This window comes from Branchiostoma belcheri, unplaced genomic scaffold (genome assembly GCF_001625305.1).
Source record: "Branchiostoma belcheri isolate BF01 breed outbred unplaced genomic scaffold, Haploidv18h27 scaffold66, whole genome shotgun sequence".
In the NCBI taxonomy this organism is placed as follows: Eukaryota; Metazoa; Chordata; class Leptocardii; order Amphioxiformes; family Branchiostomatidae; genus Branchiostoma; species Branchiostoma belcheri.
Genome location: NW_017804309.1, coordinates 1,310,862 through 1,329,810, shown reverse-complemented (window position 1 = coordinate 1,329,810; position 18,949 = coordinate 1,310,862). Strand labels below are relative to the sequence as shown.

The 18,949-nt window shown below is 43.3% G+C and overlaps 3 protein-coding genes across 7 annotated transcripts in view; 2 read left to right on the top strand and 1 right to left on the bottom strand.

Annotated features, from left to right (window-relative positions):
• Positions 1–16: 16 nt before the first annotated feature.
• Positions 17–5,935, top strand: LOC109483776 (maltase A3-like). Its single transcript, XM_019786870.1, has 11 exons — positions 17–130; positions 1,047–1,694; positions 2,226–2,405; positions 2,727–2,878; positions 3,228–3,353; positions 3,556–3,693; positions 3,850–3,962; positions 4,116–4,305; positions 4,410–4,592; positions 4,774–4,911; positions 5,177–5,935. Exons 2-11 carry the CDS (start codon positions 1,205–1,207, stop codon positions 5,522–5,524), a joined length of 2,058 nt encoding a protein of 685 aa, XP_019642429.1. The 5' UTR covers positions 17–130; positions 1,047–1,204; the 3' UTR covers positions 5,525–5,935.
• Positions 5,931–16,476, bottom strand: LOC109483775 (myosin-11-like). Of its 4 annotated transcripts, XM_019786867.1 has the most exons (18): positions 16,209–16,476; positions 15,305–15,676; positions 14,179–15,256; positions 13,820–13,898; positions 13,486–13,555; positions 12,818–13,049; positions 12,204–12,254; positions 11,931–12,057; positions 11,393–11,649; positions 11,042–11,185; positions 10,836–10,890; positions 10,524–10,626; positions 10,130–10,318; positions 9,852–9,912; positions 9,533–9,758; positions 9,121–9,295; positions 8,937–8,985; positions 5,931–7,831 (listed from the first exon to the last, which is right to left on the bottom strand). In XM_019786867.1, the coding sequence occupies exons 1-18, from the start codon at positions 16,474–16,476 to the stop codon at positions 7,672–7,674; spliced, it is 3,696 nt and encodes a 1,231-aa protein (XP_019642426.1). In that variant the 3' UTR covers positions 5,931–7,671. The 4 variants fall into 4 exon arrangements, with proteins under 4 accessions (XP_019642426.1, XP_019642425.1, XP_019642428.1 ...); XM_019786866.1 differs by having other exon boundaries at positions 14,179–15,676; XM_019786869.1 differs by having other exon boundaries at positions 5,931–7,301; positions 14,179–15,676.
• A 4-nt stretch (positions 16,477–16,480) lies between these two features.
• LOC109483780 overlaps positions 16,481–18,949 on the top strand; it is a 6,108-nt gene continuing 3,639 nt past the window's right edge. Inside the window, exons 1-5 of one of the 2 annotated variants that reach the window (XM_019786875.1) lie at positions 16,514–16,940; positions 17,481–17,582; positions 17,739–17,857; positions 18,064–18,206; positions 18,543–18,810. In XM_019786875.1, coding sequence (XP_019642434.1) covers positions 16,601–16,940; positions 17,481–17,582; positions 17,739–17,857; positions 18,064–18,206; positions 18,543–18,810 — 972 coding nt within the window. In that variant the 5' untranslated portion in view covers positions 16,514–16,600. Of the gene's footprint in view, positions 16,941–17,480; positions 17,583–17,738; positions 17,858–18,063; positions 18,207–18,542; positions 18,811–18,949 lie in introns of both variants that reach the window. The other variant, XM_019786874.1, reaches the window with a different exon arrangement.

The window sequence follows — 18,949 nt, the reverse complement described above, 5'->3', positions numbered from 1 at the left end:
GGTTAAATGCTGCACGCGACAGACGGATGTGCCGATCAAGGGCAGTCGTGGCGGTCACGGTCGAGTTTGTGTTCCGCAGGGATTGATTTCAGATTCTCTGGGAAAGAATGTTGACTCTCACATGACCCAGGTGAAGTGCTATATAAAATCATTGCATAGTTTATCTACCATAACTGCAAACGCTAGAAACTATAACGTTAGTTATTTATACAATACTAGTGGTTATCAGGGATCACAGGCCCCCAGCCTGTCAGCATTAAAAGTCTACCCTCTTGTCTATCTAGCACATTGATTTAACGTCGCAGTGGGCAGCGGTCTATAGTTTCCCTGGAGAGTGATTTGAGGGGTTTGAAGGCACGTGCATATTAAACGCTGTGATTTCCTCCCGACATTCGCTGATTTTAAACCTCACCGGTCTCTTCAAATCGATGCGTTGATATAAAACTCAAAAACGCAATAATCCAATAATGTGAACTCACTTCCAGTCATAAATCAGGCCGACATGTTTCTTTGTCTGGGGTCAAGTTTATGGCATGTAACACGTTATCTACACGTGACCTGCATGTCCTTAAACTTGGAATCATATATTTTAGGCGCGTCATTTTAAAGTTGTATACGTGTCCAGCTACCAATAAACTTAACTTTTAATATTACACAGCGTATAAGATACAAGACGTAACGCAACTTGTATTACCTACACAGGACATTTTAAAGCTACTCTCTAGTAGATAATGAGTTGAGACTATGTGCATGTATTTTGGTCATTCTGACGCATTTATGCAAGGAATCGTAATATTTAGGACACTCAGTCAGAAAGCGTCGTGTTTCTCCTACGTACATGTAAGGTCATTTATTAAATGTAGCATATATTGAAACTTTATTGATTACCGGTGTCCAAAGGCTTATTACAAACAGACAATAGCATGGATAACTTCTTAATTTTAGTTTATGTGCATGTTAAAGTTTTTACATTGTTTGTGACTGTGGGTTGTGATCGGTATGTAATTAATTCAGTACATATTTGGATGTCTATGCCCAAATTTCAGTCCGGAGAGAGAGAGAGTGTGTCGTATCCAGTAGCCTCCTGCCACACGGCCCTCCGTCCACACACCACGGGGTGTAATGTGACACCTGCCCGGTAACACACCTGTCGGACAGGTTCCAGGTGACCCACGGCACGTCCGTACGTTAACCTGGGTGGAACATGCCCCGGCTGGCTGCCTCTATATTGTTTGCACTGGTTGTTCTGGTCGGCTACCTTTACGTCAGTGAGAAGAACCCCGGCGTGTCACAGGGCGGGAGGATTATGTCCGCCATCATGCGAGCCATGGAGGGGGACGACTGGGAAATGGAGGACCTCCTCCCAAAGGAAACTGTCAGACAAGCTCACGAGGGGGGAGGGGAGGGTGACACCGATAGCTACCACTCGTCAGATGATGACGAAGACGTTTTACTCAGACCGTCTCAGAAGAAACCGTCGCTGTGGCAGAAGTACCGTCGCGTCTTGAACCGAGCGTCCCTGTGTTTGTGCGCGGTGGTGTTAGCCTGTGTGACGCTCGGGTCGGTAGCCGTGATCTACTCCTACAGGAGCCAGCCCAGACCCGAGCTGGAGTGGTGGCAGAAGGCGGTGATTTACCAGATCTATCCCAGGTCATTCCAGGACAGCAACGGCGACGGGATCGGTGATCTCAGGGGTACGTAGTGTTGTCTTAAGCCCCGGTTGCATACATCGTATGCGTACGACGCACCTTCGATTATTTTTTTCCGCGACGGTCGTACGTCTTGTGTTACGTTTGCGAAGAAACGGATGCAACGGTTGGCTTCAACTAGTGAACCCGTGTCTTCTCAAGTCTTCGACGTACGGCGCGATCGTTGAGAAAAAAAAGCATAGCCCATAGGTGCATCGTATGATGATCGGGCCTTACAGACTAGCGTTCGTTGTATGACAGTATGTATGTTTTGCTCATATCTAACATGCTGTCATGCGAAGGAATGAACATGAATGAGCATCATGCCACGGAATGAATATTACGCCCAGACCTGCTGTGTGTGCAAAGTTGCCGTACCAGGATTTGTCCAATCAACCAGAAAGGATTTGAAAATCATGTTACGTAATTTATCACACTGTGAGTCATCAAAGGGGCGTCTGGATTTTGCAAAATTTATCATTATAAACCGTGTATAGATTGTCTTATTTTGTGGTCGGCGATGTCCATATCACACAGGTATCGAGAGGCGGTTAGACTACCTGGAGTACCTGGGAGTGGGGGCCATCTGGCTAAGTCCCATCTTCAAGTCTCCCATGAAGGACTTCGGCTATGACGTGTCCGATTTTACAGACATCGACCCCATCTTCGGGACTATGGCGGACTTCGACAGTTTATTAAAAGCTCTACATGACAGAGGTAATAAAAAGAATCCCCCCCCCCCTTTCGACGTAGTGAACGTAGCATGAGCAAAATCTCACTAGTATGAATTCCTGCAGGAAAAAGGTGTATTTTGTAAATTTTGTTGTATTTCAACTCAGGCCGTTAAAGTAGAACGACGATTACATGTCATTCAATGTTCCGAAATAAAGTTGGTAATTTTCTCTGAACGCATGGGTGTGTGGTGTGATAATCATCTGTAACGCATGCACTCGATAAACCTAGAATGTGTAACCTTCATCGACACATGTATATCATTGCTTTGCGAACAAAAAGTGAGTTTCATCTATCGTGTTGTAGACATGAAGCTGATTCTGGACTTCGTGCCGAACCACACGAGTGACCAGCACCACTGGTTCGCCTGGAGCTCGGGGAGCCGGGACGAATCGAACCCGTACAGGGATTACTACATCTGGTCAGACGGCAGGGACGGAGGGCCGCCAAATAACTGGGTAAACCTTATGTCATAAAACCCGTCTCAATTTAGGAATCGTTTAGGTGATCTGACTGATGTATATGGTCGCTTTCACTCCTCTTAGAGAAGTTGGACTTACTTATACCCCAAATATGGAGAAGCACACTTCTTTTCTCAGTGGCAATGATTCGCTTCTTCTGCAGCGTAATGGAAGGAGTCGATCAAATGTTTAAGATAGGTTGTAACGTCCCCCGTCTCTGTTTTTTTAGGGATGGTTCATCAGTTACATGGGTGAAGTGCATTATTTTTTGTCAGTCTCTTTCTCTGTATGACTCTGCAGTGACTAAACGAATCCCGCATGTTAACGTGATCACATCCCTGTGTAGGTGAGCGTGTTCGGGGGCCCAGCGTGGACTTACGTCGCGTCACGTGACCAATGGTACCTTCACCAGTTCTTACCGGAACAACCTGACTTGAACTTCCGGTCACCAGACGTCAGGAGACATATTGAGGTGAAAAAATACACGTTAACAACACGTGTAGCTTGAAATACAACTTGAAATTAATTAATACAAAATCTCGGAATAAATATTACATAATGTATTACATAATGTTTACCTAAATATCTACGACGTTTTTCTTAAACTGTTATGGAAACTTAAGATAACTTATTTTCCAAGTGAACATGTGTCTGAGTGTCCGTTGTCCCGTCAGAACGTGCTCCGTTTCTGGCTGGAGAAGGGAGTGGACGGGTTCCGGCTGGACGCCGTGAAGCACCTGGTGGAGACGGAGGACCTGTCTCAGGACGAGCCGCCCAACACTGGGTACGCCGGGGAGCCTGGGGAAACACTGGTACGTAACAACAGCACTCTTCTGTTAAAGTTACCCTCAAGACCTGAAGAATATCCTAATGCACGTTTTTGATCTGTCAAGTGCTCGAAAGAGACGCAAGAATTAAAACATTAATTTACACGTCTCCGGTTAATAGATGATATTGCATGTCACCAGGAGCAGTACGGCAGCCTGCTTCATCCGTGGACCACAAACCAGGAGGAAACTCACGCCGTCATACGGGAGTGGAAGTCACTCATGGAGGAGTACAGCAAGAAAGGATCGTGCAGGTTTGATTGATTATAATATCAATTGGTTTTAATCGTACTATACTACCGACCTACACACATATGAGATTTCACGTTTATGTCGTGCGAATATTAGATTTTGAATCCCAGGGAATATAGATGCGTTTAGCATGTGTTTTCATTGGCGGTCGTCAGGTTCATGGTGACGGAAGTGTACGATGACGACATGAAGGTGCTGATGACGTACAACAGAGAAGCCGACATGACCTTCAACTTTAACCTGCTGGGCCTGGGGTCCGGTGGGCATGCGCCGGGCAACCACACGCGCGGATTGGTGGAGAGCTGGATGTCCAACATGACTGACGGGCAGTGGCCAAACTGGGTGGTGAGGAGGGTTTTTTCACAAAAAGGATTTTTTCATACAACTTAAATGTGCAGCTTGAGTACAACTTTGAGAATATCACTAAAAGACTGTTTTGTTCGTATCAGATTGGTAACCATGACAACCACCGGGTGGCGAGCAGGATCGGGCCGCAGTACGCACGCGCGGCCAACATGCTCCTGCTGCTGCTTCCGGGAACGCCCTTCTGTTACTATGGCGACGAGATCGGGATGGAGGACGCCAGGGTGTCGTACAACGACACGAAGGACACATTTGCACTGAACAATCCGGTACGTTTCTTCTGTTGTCTGGGATCGGGGATTTTGGCACTTTCATTTTGACTGCTAGTATTTCAATATCATTAGGAACATCGCTAGGGTAAGGCACAAGACAAAGTAAAGACGAGTGAACTAATCCCTAGCTATCCATCTGTCTGGAGGCCGAATAAAATTGGTTGATTCCCTGTTTCAGGACACGTACGAGACGAAGAGTCGCGACCCTGAGCGCACGCCCATGCAGTGGAACGGCACGGAAAACGCGGGGTTTACAGACCCGGAGGTCCGGCCGTGGCTACCCCTGCACGACAACTACCACAGAGTCAACGTTCAGGTGGGTTACCTGCGATACCTTCGAAGATGAAGATATCGCAACATACCGTTTTATTAGTATCAGTTTTCATTCATCTCTACCACTGGATGAAAAAGGTAGATTACTTCCGGATGTTTCGAGTGACAACCATCATACTTCATCAGTTTCAATGAATAATGTAGAAAGCTCCAGATACTGATTGATTCGTCTACAATTTGGTTTACTTCAATTCCAAACCTTCATTAATGTACCGTTTTCTAAATGCTGTTTATATTTTGTTCCCAAGGTCCAAAGCGCACACCCAAAATCCATCCTACACTTGTTCCGTGCTTTGGTGGAGCTCAGAAAAGAGCCGACTTTCCTGTACGGCGAGATTCGCTACTTCCTCTCCACGCCGAACATCTTCGCGTTTTCGCGGGTTCTCCGCGGGCGACCGACGTACCTGGTGGCGATGAACCTGGGCGGGAAGTCGGAGACACACAGCTATTACTCCTGGTGGGACGGCTGGCCCAGGGAGGCCGCGGTCGTCCTGACCAGTGACCTGGACAGGGAGGGGGACATGTTGGACCTGAAGGCGCTGACGTTACGGCCAGGAGAGTGCGTGGTTGTGAAGTGGGGAAGGGCCTGGAATTGAGTTTGGAAACTACAGGTGAAAAAAAACCCTCCATTTTGACTCATGGAGTCATGACATGGTATTCGAGAGAATGCGTAGTTTTGAAGTGAACAACGCGTGGAACTGAGATGGTTGTTAAAGTTTGTTTCGTGCTGACGAGCAGTCGGAATGTTACCATTTACAGTGGAAAAATGCAGCAATCAGCCAGTCTGGCATGCGATGCAGAGAAACTGTGAAACTCTTGCCAGTACTGTCCCGATGCCAACGATGCCAACGTAACACGATAAGTGAATGTTGGAGTCAACGATTTAATAAGTCAAGAGAGTGGAAAATTTAAGTTCTAAACCAAAGGCATGAGGCTTAAGTGTAGCGGCCTGAAACGTCGGCTTTCCGGGCCGGCAAAACTATCATCAGGATCGGGTGGCTGCAGTGCAATCGGCCATAAGTCGCCTCCAGCTATGATATTGATTCAGAAGCAAAACTACAGTGAAAATGTCATCTTGCCGAGAAAATGTAGGCGAAAACATCGTGTTGTTAGATATAAATGCGTAGTTCAAGTCATCCTCGGATATGCAATCAATTCTGTGTTTAGAGTACGTTCTCGAATACCGACAATCATCGCGCGTTTACCGCACCTTGCAAGAGGGTCGCTGTGACCGTGCTACGCTGCTATCTTACGTCATCACGACCCTCCAGAAGTAAAACTCGTACTCTATAGTGTGTCTGCACAGGGACTTGATACCAAAGACCGTCTGCAAGGCTTGTCCGAGTCTATCATATTGATACAACCTATAAGATACACTAAACATATATTTCTATTTTTGGTATCGTTTAAGGTATCTTAAGGAGTAAGGTAGTTGTTTTCTTCCAGGTTATTCCGATTTTGTATCTTGTTAACGAATGTTTATTATTATTGCTGTTTTTTCAAGTCAACAAATAAAACTTGTTTGAATGATGCAGGCATCATAAAAAGTCGACGCTTATGCCGATTTTGTCACGTTTCAAGGTGATAAAAAATGCTAAGAAACACAACCCTTTGTCAAAGGTACATGTGATATTTCACTATTATAGACAATAAAGTGAAGTAATTCATTTTTACAGGAACTAAATTTCGTATTTAGGAGCAGATATTTTTGCGAAATAATGACAACACAGTACATTACACACCTTATATTACAAGTTTATTTATATATATGTTTTATATTTTACATTCAATCGATGTTAAGAGGGTTCAGGTATTTGTTCCTTACAGAATTATTGACAACTGTTGCTTACAGTAGGACAATTACACTTACGATTATATGATGGACAGTTACTGATTAATGGCACTGGTTTTGTTTCGGTACAACTTTGCTATCTTTTGCTTTATTTGCTATAATAGTATTCCAAGCAATCTGTTCTCTCCAAAAATTAGTGACAAGGATGACATCATCTCTACCTAAAATTCCTCAAGTAGCCACTTAGAAAATTGAATTCCACAATTGTTTTTAATTTGTCACTGCTAGATGTTCTTCGGGAAGCTCCTGTTATATGACATCATACTACATTAATATCATGAAAAAAATTCCTGAGAACCTCTAGTTCGGAGAAGATAGCAAACCAAAAAGATGCAGCAATTCCAGCCCTAGCTGGGTCCCTATCTTAAGAAGGATGGCCAGACGAAACTATGGCACAGTATCTTCTACCAAAGATTGAGATGCGAAATTTCATCGCAAACTCTTCCCATGGCAACTGGCTCCTCCTGGTTGGTCAGTCTTGCTGTGAAGTGCAAAGAGAGACTTGATAATACATGTGGGGCCTGAAATAAGCAGGGATGCAACAACAAACAGATAACTGTTACTCAAGACATAGAGCCTGCAGAAAAATCTGAGGCGGCAAACTTAGTCAACAAACTCTGATATGTAAGTGATCAAGCATCATGACCAGCACTAACAAATGCTGACATCTTCATCATCCACAAGACGCTTTGTGAGCATGCAGTAACTCCCGAGCAGAGTGCTAAGGTGACAACACCAGGTGCTCCTAAAACCCCAAGAAAGCCCTCATAATCATACTTGTACCTGCCACTCTAATTGTGACTCATCTGTGATTTACTACCTTTTTGTGCTTTAGTACTAGCGTTTCTATGGCCTGACTATGTACTGTTTTCTAATTGATATAGCTGGCAACTAACTGTTGCAAACAATGGGAGCCATCAAACCATGACAGCAGTCAGAAAACAGCACGCTATGGAGGCTACATATGGGGTTGGAGGAAAAGTGCTTCATGCAGGTGTACTCAGCCTGATTCGTACCCCGTGAGGCCACCTCAGAACAGTCAGGCACTACACTGCTCCAAATCACCACAATCACAGCAAAATTCACATCATCATTCACTGATCCAAGCAAACAAACAAGTACAGAAAATAAAGCATTTCTGATGTAAAACTATGAGGGCTGTTCCATTCTAAATGTGCAGGCGACATCAGTCAAAATGAAACAATTCTAAAGAGGTCCTGAATGTCTTAATACATACTGCCATCAATAGATTACAAGCAAGTTGAAATGAATTAGAATTAAAATGAAAAACAATGCTCCTGACTGTCCCCTTTTGACATTTCAAAATGGACCAGCCCATGCAAATCACTTTGTAGAGAAGATCACGAGAAGGTAGATCTATGAAATAAAATAAATAAAAGAGATGCCATAAAAATATTCAAGAAATATTATATCATCTTATGAGGTAATATAAAAGATAAATCGGAATGTGCAACAAGGTGCTTAGAATAACTTAAGTGCACATATTGTGTTGTGTGCAGAGAAATAAATAAACATAAATAACCATAGTCTGTGTGCTGGAGGCCTTGACAACTTATGCAATATTTCAACCTCAAACTTTTTACACATTTCTCCAAATTTGTGATACCATGAAAATTTGGACCTTTCAATGCTCCAATGCAAATGACTAACTAGAATACTAGTATTTGAGAATGTTAACTTATTACTTAGTACTGCATGGAAAAATAAAAATAAAATAACTTACGTAGCACATATCAATGATCTCATTAACCTACTGACATAAAGCATATATAACATATTGCATATTTATAAACATTACTTAGAGCAAGGAGATTCATATGTTTCAAAACTTCAGATGTCTAGATGTCTACATGTGATGTACAGTTCACTGTGTACATTTTAAAGTTAAAATGGACTTAAACTACATTTTCATTTTTCTCTTTGGTTGTTGATGAGAATGTAATTAGTCTTCATGGTTTAAGATTGTGGCCAGCCAGCTAGCACACACACCATACACAAATAAAACAAGAGTGGAGAAGGTTGAACAAACTAACACGAAACAAAACAAAATAAAACAACAACAGTTCTGTTAAACAACCATCCAAACCCAAGCAGGCACTACAGGTTAGGAGTCGAGCTGCTGGAGAGATACTAACATGTTCTGGAGCTGGTGCTTCAGGGTCTGGATCTCCTCATGAAGGGTCTGTGTTCTGTCGTCAAGGCAACAACAGTTTAAACTGTCCATACAAGACAATGACAAATTGATTAATTTGTATTTAATCATTAATCGTACGAGATCCCACTGATATTCTCCCACCCAGGACCATGTGTAAAGGATATGTGCTGCCTCATAGTCCTCCTGCCCTACAGCCTCCTGCAGCTGGTCCTCCAGCTCCAGTAGCCGCATGCTGAAGGCCTCACAGGCCTGAACATAGTCTTCCGCCTGGCAGCTGCCACCTGCAGCCTCACAGGCTTGCATGTGGTCTTCAGCTGCACAGCTGCCACCTGTAGGGGCCTGTACAGCAGCAAGGAAAGGAAATGATGTAAAATTCAATGTGCTACCTGAAAAACTTGTCTTCCACTGGTTATAACAATAGAGACTATAAACATGTATGTACACTACACAGTCCAGCCTCAATATAAGGATACTCCCATGCATTTGTCTAAGTACATGTATTCTGTTTCACTAGAGAATAACAAAAGACAGCAACCATGTCAATTACTATACACTTTATAGTGTTTCCCAGAATACCTCCTTGTTCTCTGGACCTGTAGCCTTCAACACTCCACCATCTCCAACACAGGAGGTATCCATGGCAACCATGTCATCATCATCCTCCCCCAGGATGCCTTGCAGGTCCAGGGCCTGCAGTTCCTGGGGCAGAGGTAGGTGGTGCTTCTCACAGATGTCCTGGATCCACAGCTGGCATGCCGTCATGTCGGCCTGGAGCACACTTCTTATAACATCATTTGCACATCTGGGGAGAAATGACATAACAACAATGACAATGATGATTAAATCCTTTATTTGTAGATAGCATTTCAAAAATGACATCTAAAGATCAACAGACCTGTCTAACTGAAGCTGCAGTTCTTGGTAGAGTTGATAGGCTTCATCTTTTCTGACTGCATCTGAAAAGTTGACACATCAGAATGGAAGTTAGTGGGAGTCTAAGAGATCTAAAAATATTTCATGCACATTGAGATGTTTTCAAATAAAGACAGGTTTAAGAGGGACAATGAAGAAAAAGTATAAAACCTATAGCAAAAAGAAGCGCATTTCAATGTCCAGTTCATTTGTCCAAAATCATACTCCAGAGTCATTTGCACAAAACTGAAAACAACACACCATTTTCTTCTTCCTTTTGCTTCAGCTCCTCCTGGACTTCCTTGAACACTTTCTTAGACATCTCCAAGTTCTGTGTTTGCTGCTCTACATCTTCTTGAGCTCTCACCAGCTCCTTCTCCTTAGCGACCCTCTTGTCTTCCAAGGTCTTGATCTCATCGGCAAGACGTTTGGCTTCAGAAAAATTATAACCTGTGGGGGATTGGAGGATCTTACTTCTGTACTACAAAATTGATTCACCTGAAAACTTTAAAAAACACCATAGAAAGTTTCTTTCCCCTTCCACCACAAAAGTAAGTCCCACAAAATACAAGAAATTGCAGTATAACAAGATGAAGAGTATAGCTGAACTTTTGTTGTGTGTATACGTATAAATATTTCGTCAAAAGATACTGACCTGCCACAGCCAGCTGCTTAGCCTCCTGCAGTACTGGCATCTGGGCTGCGGTCTCACCCAGCTGTTTGGTCAAATCTGTAACTCTGGTCTGATACCTCAGAACCTGTGAAAGAAGTGGTAGCTTGAAAGCTTGCGAACATATCATAACCCCAACTTAGGCAACTATAAAAAAAAAGGTTAGGAATTGAAAGTACATTTAGGTAAAATTGCAATCAATATATAAAGACTGTAGATCTTGCCTCCTCTCCCCTCCAACCACAAAACTATATCTACTCAAAATAGATGAATGAACAGTACATGTATATGTTATACCTGTGTGGTCAGTTCCTGCACCTCTCTCTGCCTTTCCTGCTGTTGTTCCTTTAACCTGCAGTGAAAAGGTATAAGTCAAGTAATCCAATAGCAAGAAAAAAAAACAATTAAAGACTAGAAGAATCCCAAATTTCATTGGTTCCTACCACCTGTCTACTGCATGCTGTAACATTGGCAATCTTTAAACTTGAACTTGTCCTGCTGACCTTGTGATTTGTTGGTTATTTGTGTTGATAGTTCCTGTGTAGACAGGTAGAGCCATCATGTCCTCAGCTCTGGTGCTCAGCTCCTGGGCCTGACTCGTCATGTGGGAAACTCTCTCCTGGATAGACTGGAGACTGTCCTGCAGTCTGCAGAACAAATTCACTTCTCATATAAGCAACAATGGAGTATTCCACAATGTTTGCACATTCCTCTAGGAGTTTTATCGCATTCAATATTATGGTGCAGAGGACCAAAATACAGACCCATGTACATTTTGCTTCAATTCTGCAGTCTATGACCTTCTTGGTCCAGGTAAGACCTTTAATAGGCTATGACAGTCACCCTGTCCGTACCTTTTCTCCTCTATCTGTAGTTCCACCTCCCTGTCCCTGAGAGTCTGTTCCTCCTGTGCTGCCTCCCTAGCCTGGTCCTCCAGCTCTCCCTGTTTCCTGTCGATGGTCCTCCGCTCCTCCTCCAGCTGCACACGCTCCGTGGAGAACTGCTGCTCGACCCTACTAATGCTGTCCTCTTGCAGCTGAATCTCTGCGGAGATGGACTCCTCCTGCTGCCGGAGAACACGTAGACGCTCTTCCAGGGCAGAGATTTCCTCCTGGGGAAACAGGAATGTACCTTGAGCTACTCTTATAGCTTACTGAGAGAATAACTTATATTTTCTTGCTTGCTTGCACTGCATTGCTTATTGTTTCATGATGTAACACAGTTTAGTCCTGGAGTGTAAATATGGAAAACTGGACTGATTGGTTTCATTCACTCACACTCAGGCTTATTCCTGTCATCATTGCCATTAAACCCTGACAATAACTGCATGTACCTGTAACTTGTAACAAAAAGGGAAATAACAGACAGAAAACAGAGACAACTGTCGCACACCTGGATGTCCTGTCTCTTCTCCACCAGCTGTTCCCTGGCTGTGTGGAACTCAGCTGTCCTCTCCTCCACCTGGCTGGACAGCTGTGCTTTTGACTTCTGTAGGTGCTCCCGGTCAAGGGACAGGTGGCTGGAGCACAAAAAATATGCATTTTGCAACAAATTTGTAATTACTACATCAAAAGGCAAACATGGACTGTTCTTAAAACAATCTAAAGGCTCAGTCAACAATGTCACTCACTGCAAATGACAAGAAAACAATTTCTGAGTCTGTACCTTGCTGCCATGGCCAGTTGATCTTGAAGTGTGGCAAGTTTTTGTTTCTCCCTGAGTGAAAAGGTAAAACTCAGTAAGATTATATGGATGACATTTTCTGGGAACCCCAAAACTGATGCGCGCGTGCGAATAAAAAAAAAGTTTTGCAAAAAAAAAAGTTGCTTTCACTATGAAATCTACGTGGTCATGAAGGTTGAACAAATGGCACAGAATATGTTATGGCAAATAATCTACTCTTCGAATTCATTTCTTTACATTTTTGTCTTTTTTCCTTTGATTTTGGCATTCTACGACATTGGTATCGTTTCTAAATGTTTTCCTTGCAACTTATGGTATATTTTTGCTCATTTAGCAACTGTTTTGCAAGATTTACAGTATGGTTGAAAACTTTTTTTTTTTTGGAAACGGCCGAAAATTCATGCATATAATCATCCATATAATCAAATCAACATGGCCTAAGTGCAAATTACACAGTTATCAACCTGGTGTTATAACCTGGTGTACTCTTATGAAAACACAAGTGGGGAAGACATAATCATGATCATAATTTTAAACAGCAAATAACTCACACTCAATTCTAGTGACTAAAGTTGACTTACTGCCATTCTCCCTACCTGTTCAGTTCTACCTGTTTTGTTGTATGAAGCTCTTTTAAGCACAGTTCCTCCTTGGTTTTCATGGCAGTGTATCTCTCTGCCTCTTCTGTTACCATGGCAACTTCCTCCTCCATCACATGTCTCATCTCCTCCAGCAGTGATGCAGTGGAGGGCTCTGAGGACGGTAAGTCAAAGGTCATGGCCTGCAGGTCAGCTGTGAGAGACTGCAATCTTCTGTTGAAGGCTTCAGCTGCAAATGGAAAGGAGAAAATACAAAGTGAAAGTTTTTTCATTGAAAAATGTCTGCTACGGAATAAAAACTGAAGCTTGCTTCCAAATTTTTCATACAGTATCCATTCTGTATCAATGATATCACACTGATGTGATAACATAGCTTCTGAGGGAGGACCAAGTATTGGTCCAAGTATTGGAGGGAGGACCAAGTATTACTTACTAGATATGAGTGTATCAGCATAATGTAGCCTGAAGCTGTCACAATGTATACAAATTTAACCTGTCACGCACGGTGTTACAAAGCATGTGTCATTGAAAATAATGATTGATGAGCTACATTGTGTGAACTCTTCTCTACCATTGTATCCTACCATCTGTTACAAACATGTTGTCCACACTAACTCCAGCATTCAACACTTACATCTACTATCTAGCGACTAAACTATTCATACCCTTTTCATAGTCTTCATTCTTCACAGCCTGATCCTGCTCTGCCTTCACTCTGCTGAGCTCTCGTCTTTTCTGTTGAGTAAAGAGCAGAGGATTCCAATAAAGAACTCATGTTCATAACTGCATTTTGTTGACTCTAAGTAGAAACAATTAAATGCTTTATAGTAGTCCTATAATGTACTTATATACCTACTTAACTAAGACCTACTGAGACCATTTACAAGGGCTGAAGGTGGTGTCCTTACTAGTATACATGCCGTAAGGATCTTAAATAGTGTTACTGTTCTTAAGAAGAAGGACAGGTTTTGTCAGAAAACCCTGGCTTGTGTGTCTCACCTTGACCTGCCTGCAGCACAGCTTGACGTGTGTCTGTAGCAGAGTCTGGTGCTGCTGCTGCAGATGGGAAAACCTTTCCCTGTCATGGAGAAAACACAGTGTTCTGTTTACCACTGACCAGCAATTACTACCAGTAGTATGAAGAGATGAAATTTCTTATCAATGACATATCTTGTATAGCTATTATCCAAAAAAATATCATTATTCTGCTTCTCCCTTGTTGTGAGGAAGGATGGTTATGATGCATACTAAGTTAATCTGGGTATGCCTGTTCTCAGTTTCTTAATACTCGCAAGTATTTCTTGACAACCTATGTAGCCACCATGTACATTCTGTATGTCTGAACAAACCAGTCTTACCTGACTTCTTCCAGTCTACTGTTCTGAGAATCTTCCACCATGGAATCTGTCATTACAAGGTCATCTTCTTTCCTTGTTGCTACTTCTGATGTCACTAATGAGTCATTTGCAGTATCATCGCTGCCAAGATTAACATCTTGTTTTCTGATGACAGTTTCTTCAGGTAAATCATCTCCTGCTGCTTTTTCAGCTTCTTCTACTTCCGACCTTCCTACAGGTTGGTGACTAAATTCTGTCTTCTCTGTACACGATTCGATCTCAAGGTCAATGTCATCATTATCCTCTGCAGCTTTGGTGACATCAGCTGACTGTAAAAATCTAAAAGATGATGTCACTGTTGTTGTATTTTGCACACTACTAGATTCCCCACTATCAGCTCCTGTGTTAACTGTACCCTCATCAGCCTTAGGATCCAATAAGTCCAGCTCTAAACCATCCAACGGTCCTGTCTCTGTATCACTATTGCACTGTACATTGTCTGGACCAGTACTGCAAGGCATGGTAACATCCAGGTCCAGGTTAAAATCCAAGTCAAAGCTGAGATCAAGGCTGAGTGATTCTAGCTCAGATACAGCAGTGGTTTCTCCAACCTGTTCACTGTCTGCAACATCAAGGGTTAGAGATTCAAATGGGTCGGATGAGGATGATTTGTCCTTGTTTAGATTTTCCTCTGTTTGAGTTTTGTTGTTCAAAGGTGGAAATATATTGGCTCTGTCCAGTTTTGCAGGGTGGCAATCCCTTGAAATCTCACTTGAACTTGAAGTTCTTTCATCCAGTCTCAAGGTATCAGCTCTTTCTTGAGTGGACAATTTTGAGGATGATACTTTGGATTTTTCTATGGATAGTCTGTTTAGAGATATATCCTGGTCATTACTTTCTTCCAGTTCTTCTCTCACTCTCAGAGTTGATTTCAACACTGGCAAATCGTCAGCATCAGGATCAGTCTTCATCCTCTCTGTGGACGTGTCTTGTCTTGCATATCCAGGCCGAATAAGAGAAATATGTCTTTTCTTCCTGGTTATTTTTGTACCTGGCCCAGTGAGTTTTACGACAGATGCATCCCTGGGAGAAGTGTCACCTGTGGAGGCAGGTAAGGGGACACCTGTGGAGGCAGGTAACGAGACACCTGTGGAGGCAGGTAAGGGGACACCTGTGGAGGTAGGTAAGGGGACACCTGTGGAGGCAGGTAAGGGGACACCTGTGGAGGCAGGTAAGGGGACACCTGTGGAGGCAGGTAAGGGGACACCTGGGGAGACAGGTAAGGGGACACCTGAGAAAACAGGTCTGGTGACAGCACGAGGGGAAGATGTTGTGCTGGAAGACTCACTGCTGTAACCTGAGGTGGCTCCACTGGCTGACAGACCAGATGGGAAGGTGTATGGTGGAGAAGAGACTTGAGAGGTGGCACTGACACTTCTTGATGATAAAGTCACACTGCTTGTTGTAGTTGTCTCAGTAATACTGCTTTTATCAACCTGGACTTGGTCAACTGGAGGAGCTGTGTTGGAAAGAAGCATATAAATGTGGCATATAACATGGAGCAAACAAACCTTTCACAATGTAAATTGCATTAACTTTATGCCTTTATAAAAATAGACATAGGCTACTGACAGGATCTTCCTGTTAGTGTCAATATCCTACACAAATGAAAACAAGGAAACTAACAGTTTGATCTAACGTATTATGATACCTATACATTCATGCAAGTCTATTTAGATTGGAATCCATCCACTTGTAAATCATTTGTTTGTTTGTTTTCGTTCAAGCTAACACTAACAGGTAAATATTTGCAACTGTTTATCTTCTGCACAGCGAGGCGGATACGAAATTAAACACAGTGAGGCATGAATATATTTAACATTTCAACACCGAGAAAAACAGTAATAACCTTCTGTAATAACCGTCTGTCCCTAAGAGTTTCGAGATTTTTATGTTTTAACTTTTATACAAGACACCACCCACTAAAGTTGGCCTCCGCCCACAAATAATTTTCTGGTATCTGCACCATAAAACCGTTTGAACTCATTTACCTGCAGCGGTAGAGGTTATAAACGAAAAGAGTGACTTCTGTCCGGCTTCGCCACTCTCTTGGTCCACCTTGCTGAGCTTCATCCCTTGGAAAAGTGACATTTTCTCGCCCGAACGCCGACAAAACTTCACAAAATCATTCAACCGTCCGCCATTTTGTTTATTGACAATCGGCGGGACAGAACATAGCGCTACATTCGTGTGGCCCCGGATTCGCCAGTACAAGTTTTTACTTCCTGCTTCCTGTTGGCTTCCCCATTTTACATCCATGCCAAAACCAGACAGGCATGTGGTCTCATGTACATCAGGTGATGTGAACTGGTTCGTCAACTTTCTGCAGCACAACGTGTTATTATTCGATCAACAGAAGCCTCACCAGCTGCACAACTAGACGATGTTTCCGAGATCTTTGCTGTTAGTCCTTGTACTTCTCCTGGACTTGGTCGTGGCATCAAACCAACCTCCTGATAGAACGACGAAAGCGTCCGGGGAAAATGACGGGATCACTCGAAGTTCGCCCTCGGGAGAAGGCACAGACTTCTGCACGGGAGCAGACTGTCCGGAAGGGAGGACAGAGGTAGGTGAAGAAACGCCAGAGTATCGTCAGGGACACGGACAACCGTTCGGCTCTCACCGCCAGCCCGCCGGAGAGGTGGAGGTCCTCCCGTACATGATCTCCCCGCAGGACTTCCACCAACACTTCGTGACCAAACACAGACCTCTACTGTTTAAAGGTGGGATGTAAATCATGTAACATCATAGCAATAAGTTCCTTTGACTGTGCAGTAAAAACTGCACGAGAAAACACCTGTCAGAGGGGACCGAGGTAATCTGGTTTATGTCAGCAGTTAATGTGGACAGGTGGTCACTATAGACCTTGTAAAGTTTTGTCAATGGGAAAACTATATTCATTGGTGGCCCTTATCATTGACGGTCACTTGTACACGTTTGACTGTATTCGTTGTGTAAAATAGAGTTTGTCGAAACGATTCTGGTAAACTCTTCAAAAGTTTTATCTTATACATGTCCAAGTTAATTACAGATAATTAACGTTACTGTTGGTACCAATTAGTAGTCTAAACTATTCCCCAGGGGTTGGTTTGTTTTAATAATTGTTTTGCAATTGTTGGCCAGGAGATTTTGACCGGGGGTTTCAAACAGTTTTAAGTTGTAGATTAATTTTAGGTGACAGTCATTGACACATACTTACATGCCATAATTCTAATCAAAAGATTGAACTGAAATCTTGTTGTCCTTTGCGTGACATGCTCTAGGAGGGGCGAAACACTGGCCTGCCTACACACTGTGGGATGAAGAGTATCTGAAGCAACATATGGGCATGGAGCAGGACAAGGACCTGCATCCTGACATGAAGAGTAGGTGTTGTTTAGTTTTTCTGGTTAATAAAGTAGTTGCAGTTTTCTCATAAACTGCTAGGGGGCAACATTACACAGCCCACAACAAAAGTGAGTTGTCAGAACAAAGCATAACTGTCTTCTCTGACAATCCTGTTTGTTACCTTCCTGCTACAGAGGACGTGATCCTGCCCACCTGCCTGCGCTGTGAGGAGATGTACTCCCAGTCTTTCACAACTCAGCTCCATACAGGCAGTGGGGAGGCCAGCTCAAGACTACACATAGACACACAGGAGGTGGGAATTAAGTTCAAAATGCTTTTCCAAACCCATACTCAACTAGGGCCTTCTTCTTAGAGATATCCAATCACTTTGTTAATGCTGCCTGTGCAAAAGAATGTTTTTATTTTCACCAACACTTGTTTAAGAGAAGGAAATGTCCTTGGTGCTGAAATGCATATCATTTCTGTGTGATGATGAAGTCTGTTTGTACACACATGTAGAACCTGTTTGCTGTCCTGCGTGGCCCCCAGACAGTGCTCCTGGTGTCACCACTTCATTCTAACGATGTTTATGCAGATGAGGCCAGGGTACTTGGGGTTTCTCCCGTGGACGTCGACTTTGTGGACATGGAGAAGTATCCAAGGTCAGATAAAGGTCATGTATTTTTAAGCACATAGCCATTCCTAGGTTTTTTTAATCTGTGTGTGTGTGTGTTTACCCCAATATGAAAATCTGGATGACACTTTCATCCCGAGATGCTTTGCCAATCACAGGAATACTATCACCTTCACAGAACCTTGCAAAGAAAGCAACCTGCCCTCCCAACATCTTCTTGGAGATTGCTTGTTGTAACCTTATGTTGTTTCCCATTTGTCAAAAGAAGAGAAGCCAGAGTCAATTCCTGCATTGAAAGATTGAACCTACATGAAGTTTTTGTGTGCTGTCTTTATTAATGTTTGCGTTCCCTGTACCTGCCCAGAGTGGCTGATGTGCAGTACCAGAGGGCAGATCTGGAGGCAGGAGACCTGCTGTATGTCCCACAGATGTGGTGGCGCCACGTCAGGGCAGACTCAGGCAGGCAGCAGGGGGTGGTCATCAGGTGGAGGTCTAAACCTGCCGACAAACAGACACAGCAGCAGAACAGTCAGGCACAGCAGCAAAATAGTCAGGTACAGGAGCAGACTGTGCCAGAGAGAAGGTACTCCTATGGGCAGTGGCTGGCTGCATATGAGCTGTGGGTCCAGAACGTGAGCATCTCCAGCCCCAGGCTCACCTGCCACCATCAGAACAGTCCCATGAGCGTCTACAATTTTGAGACCATGAAGCAAGACCTGGACATTTTTAATGGACCTGAGCTGGTAACTATTGGTTTGGCTCTGTTTATAT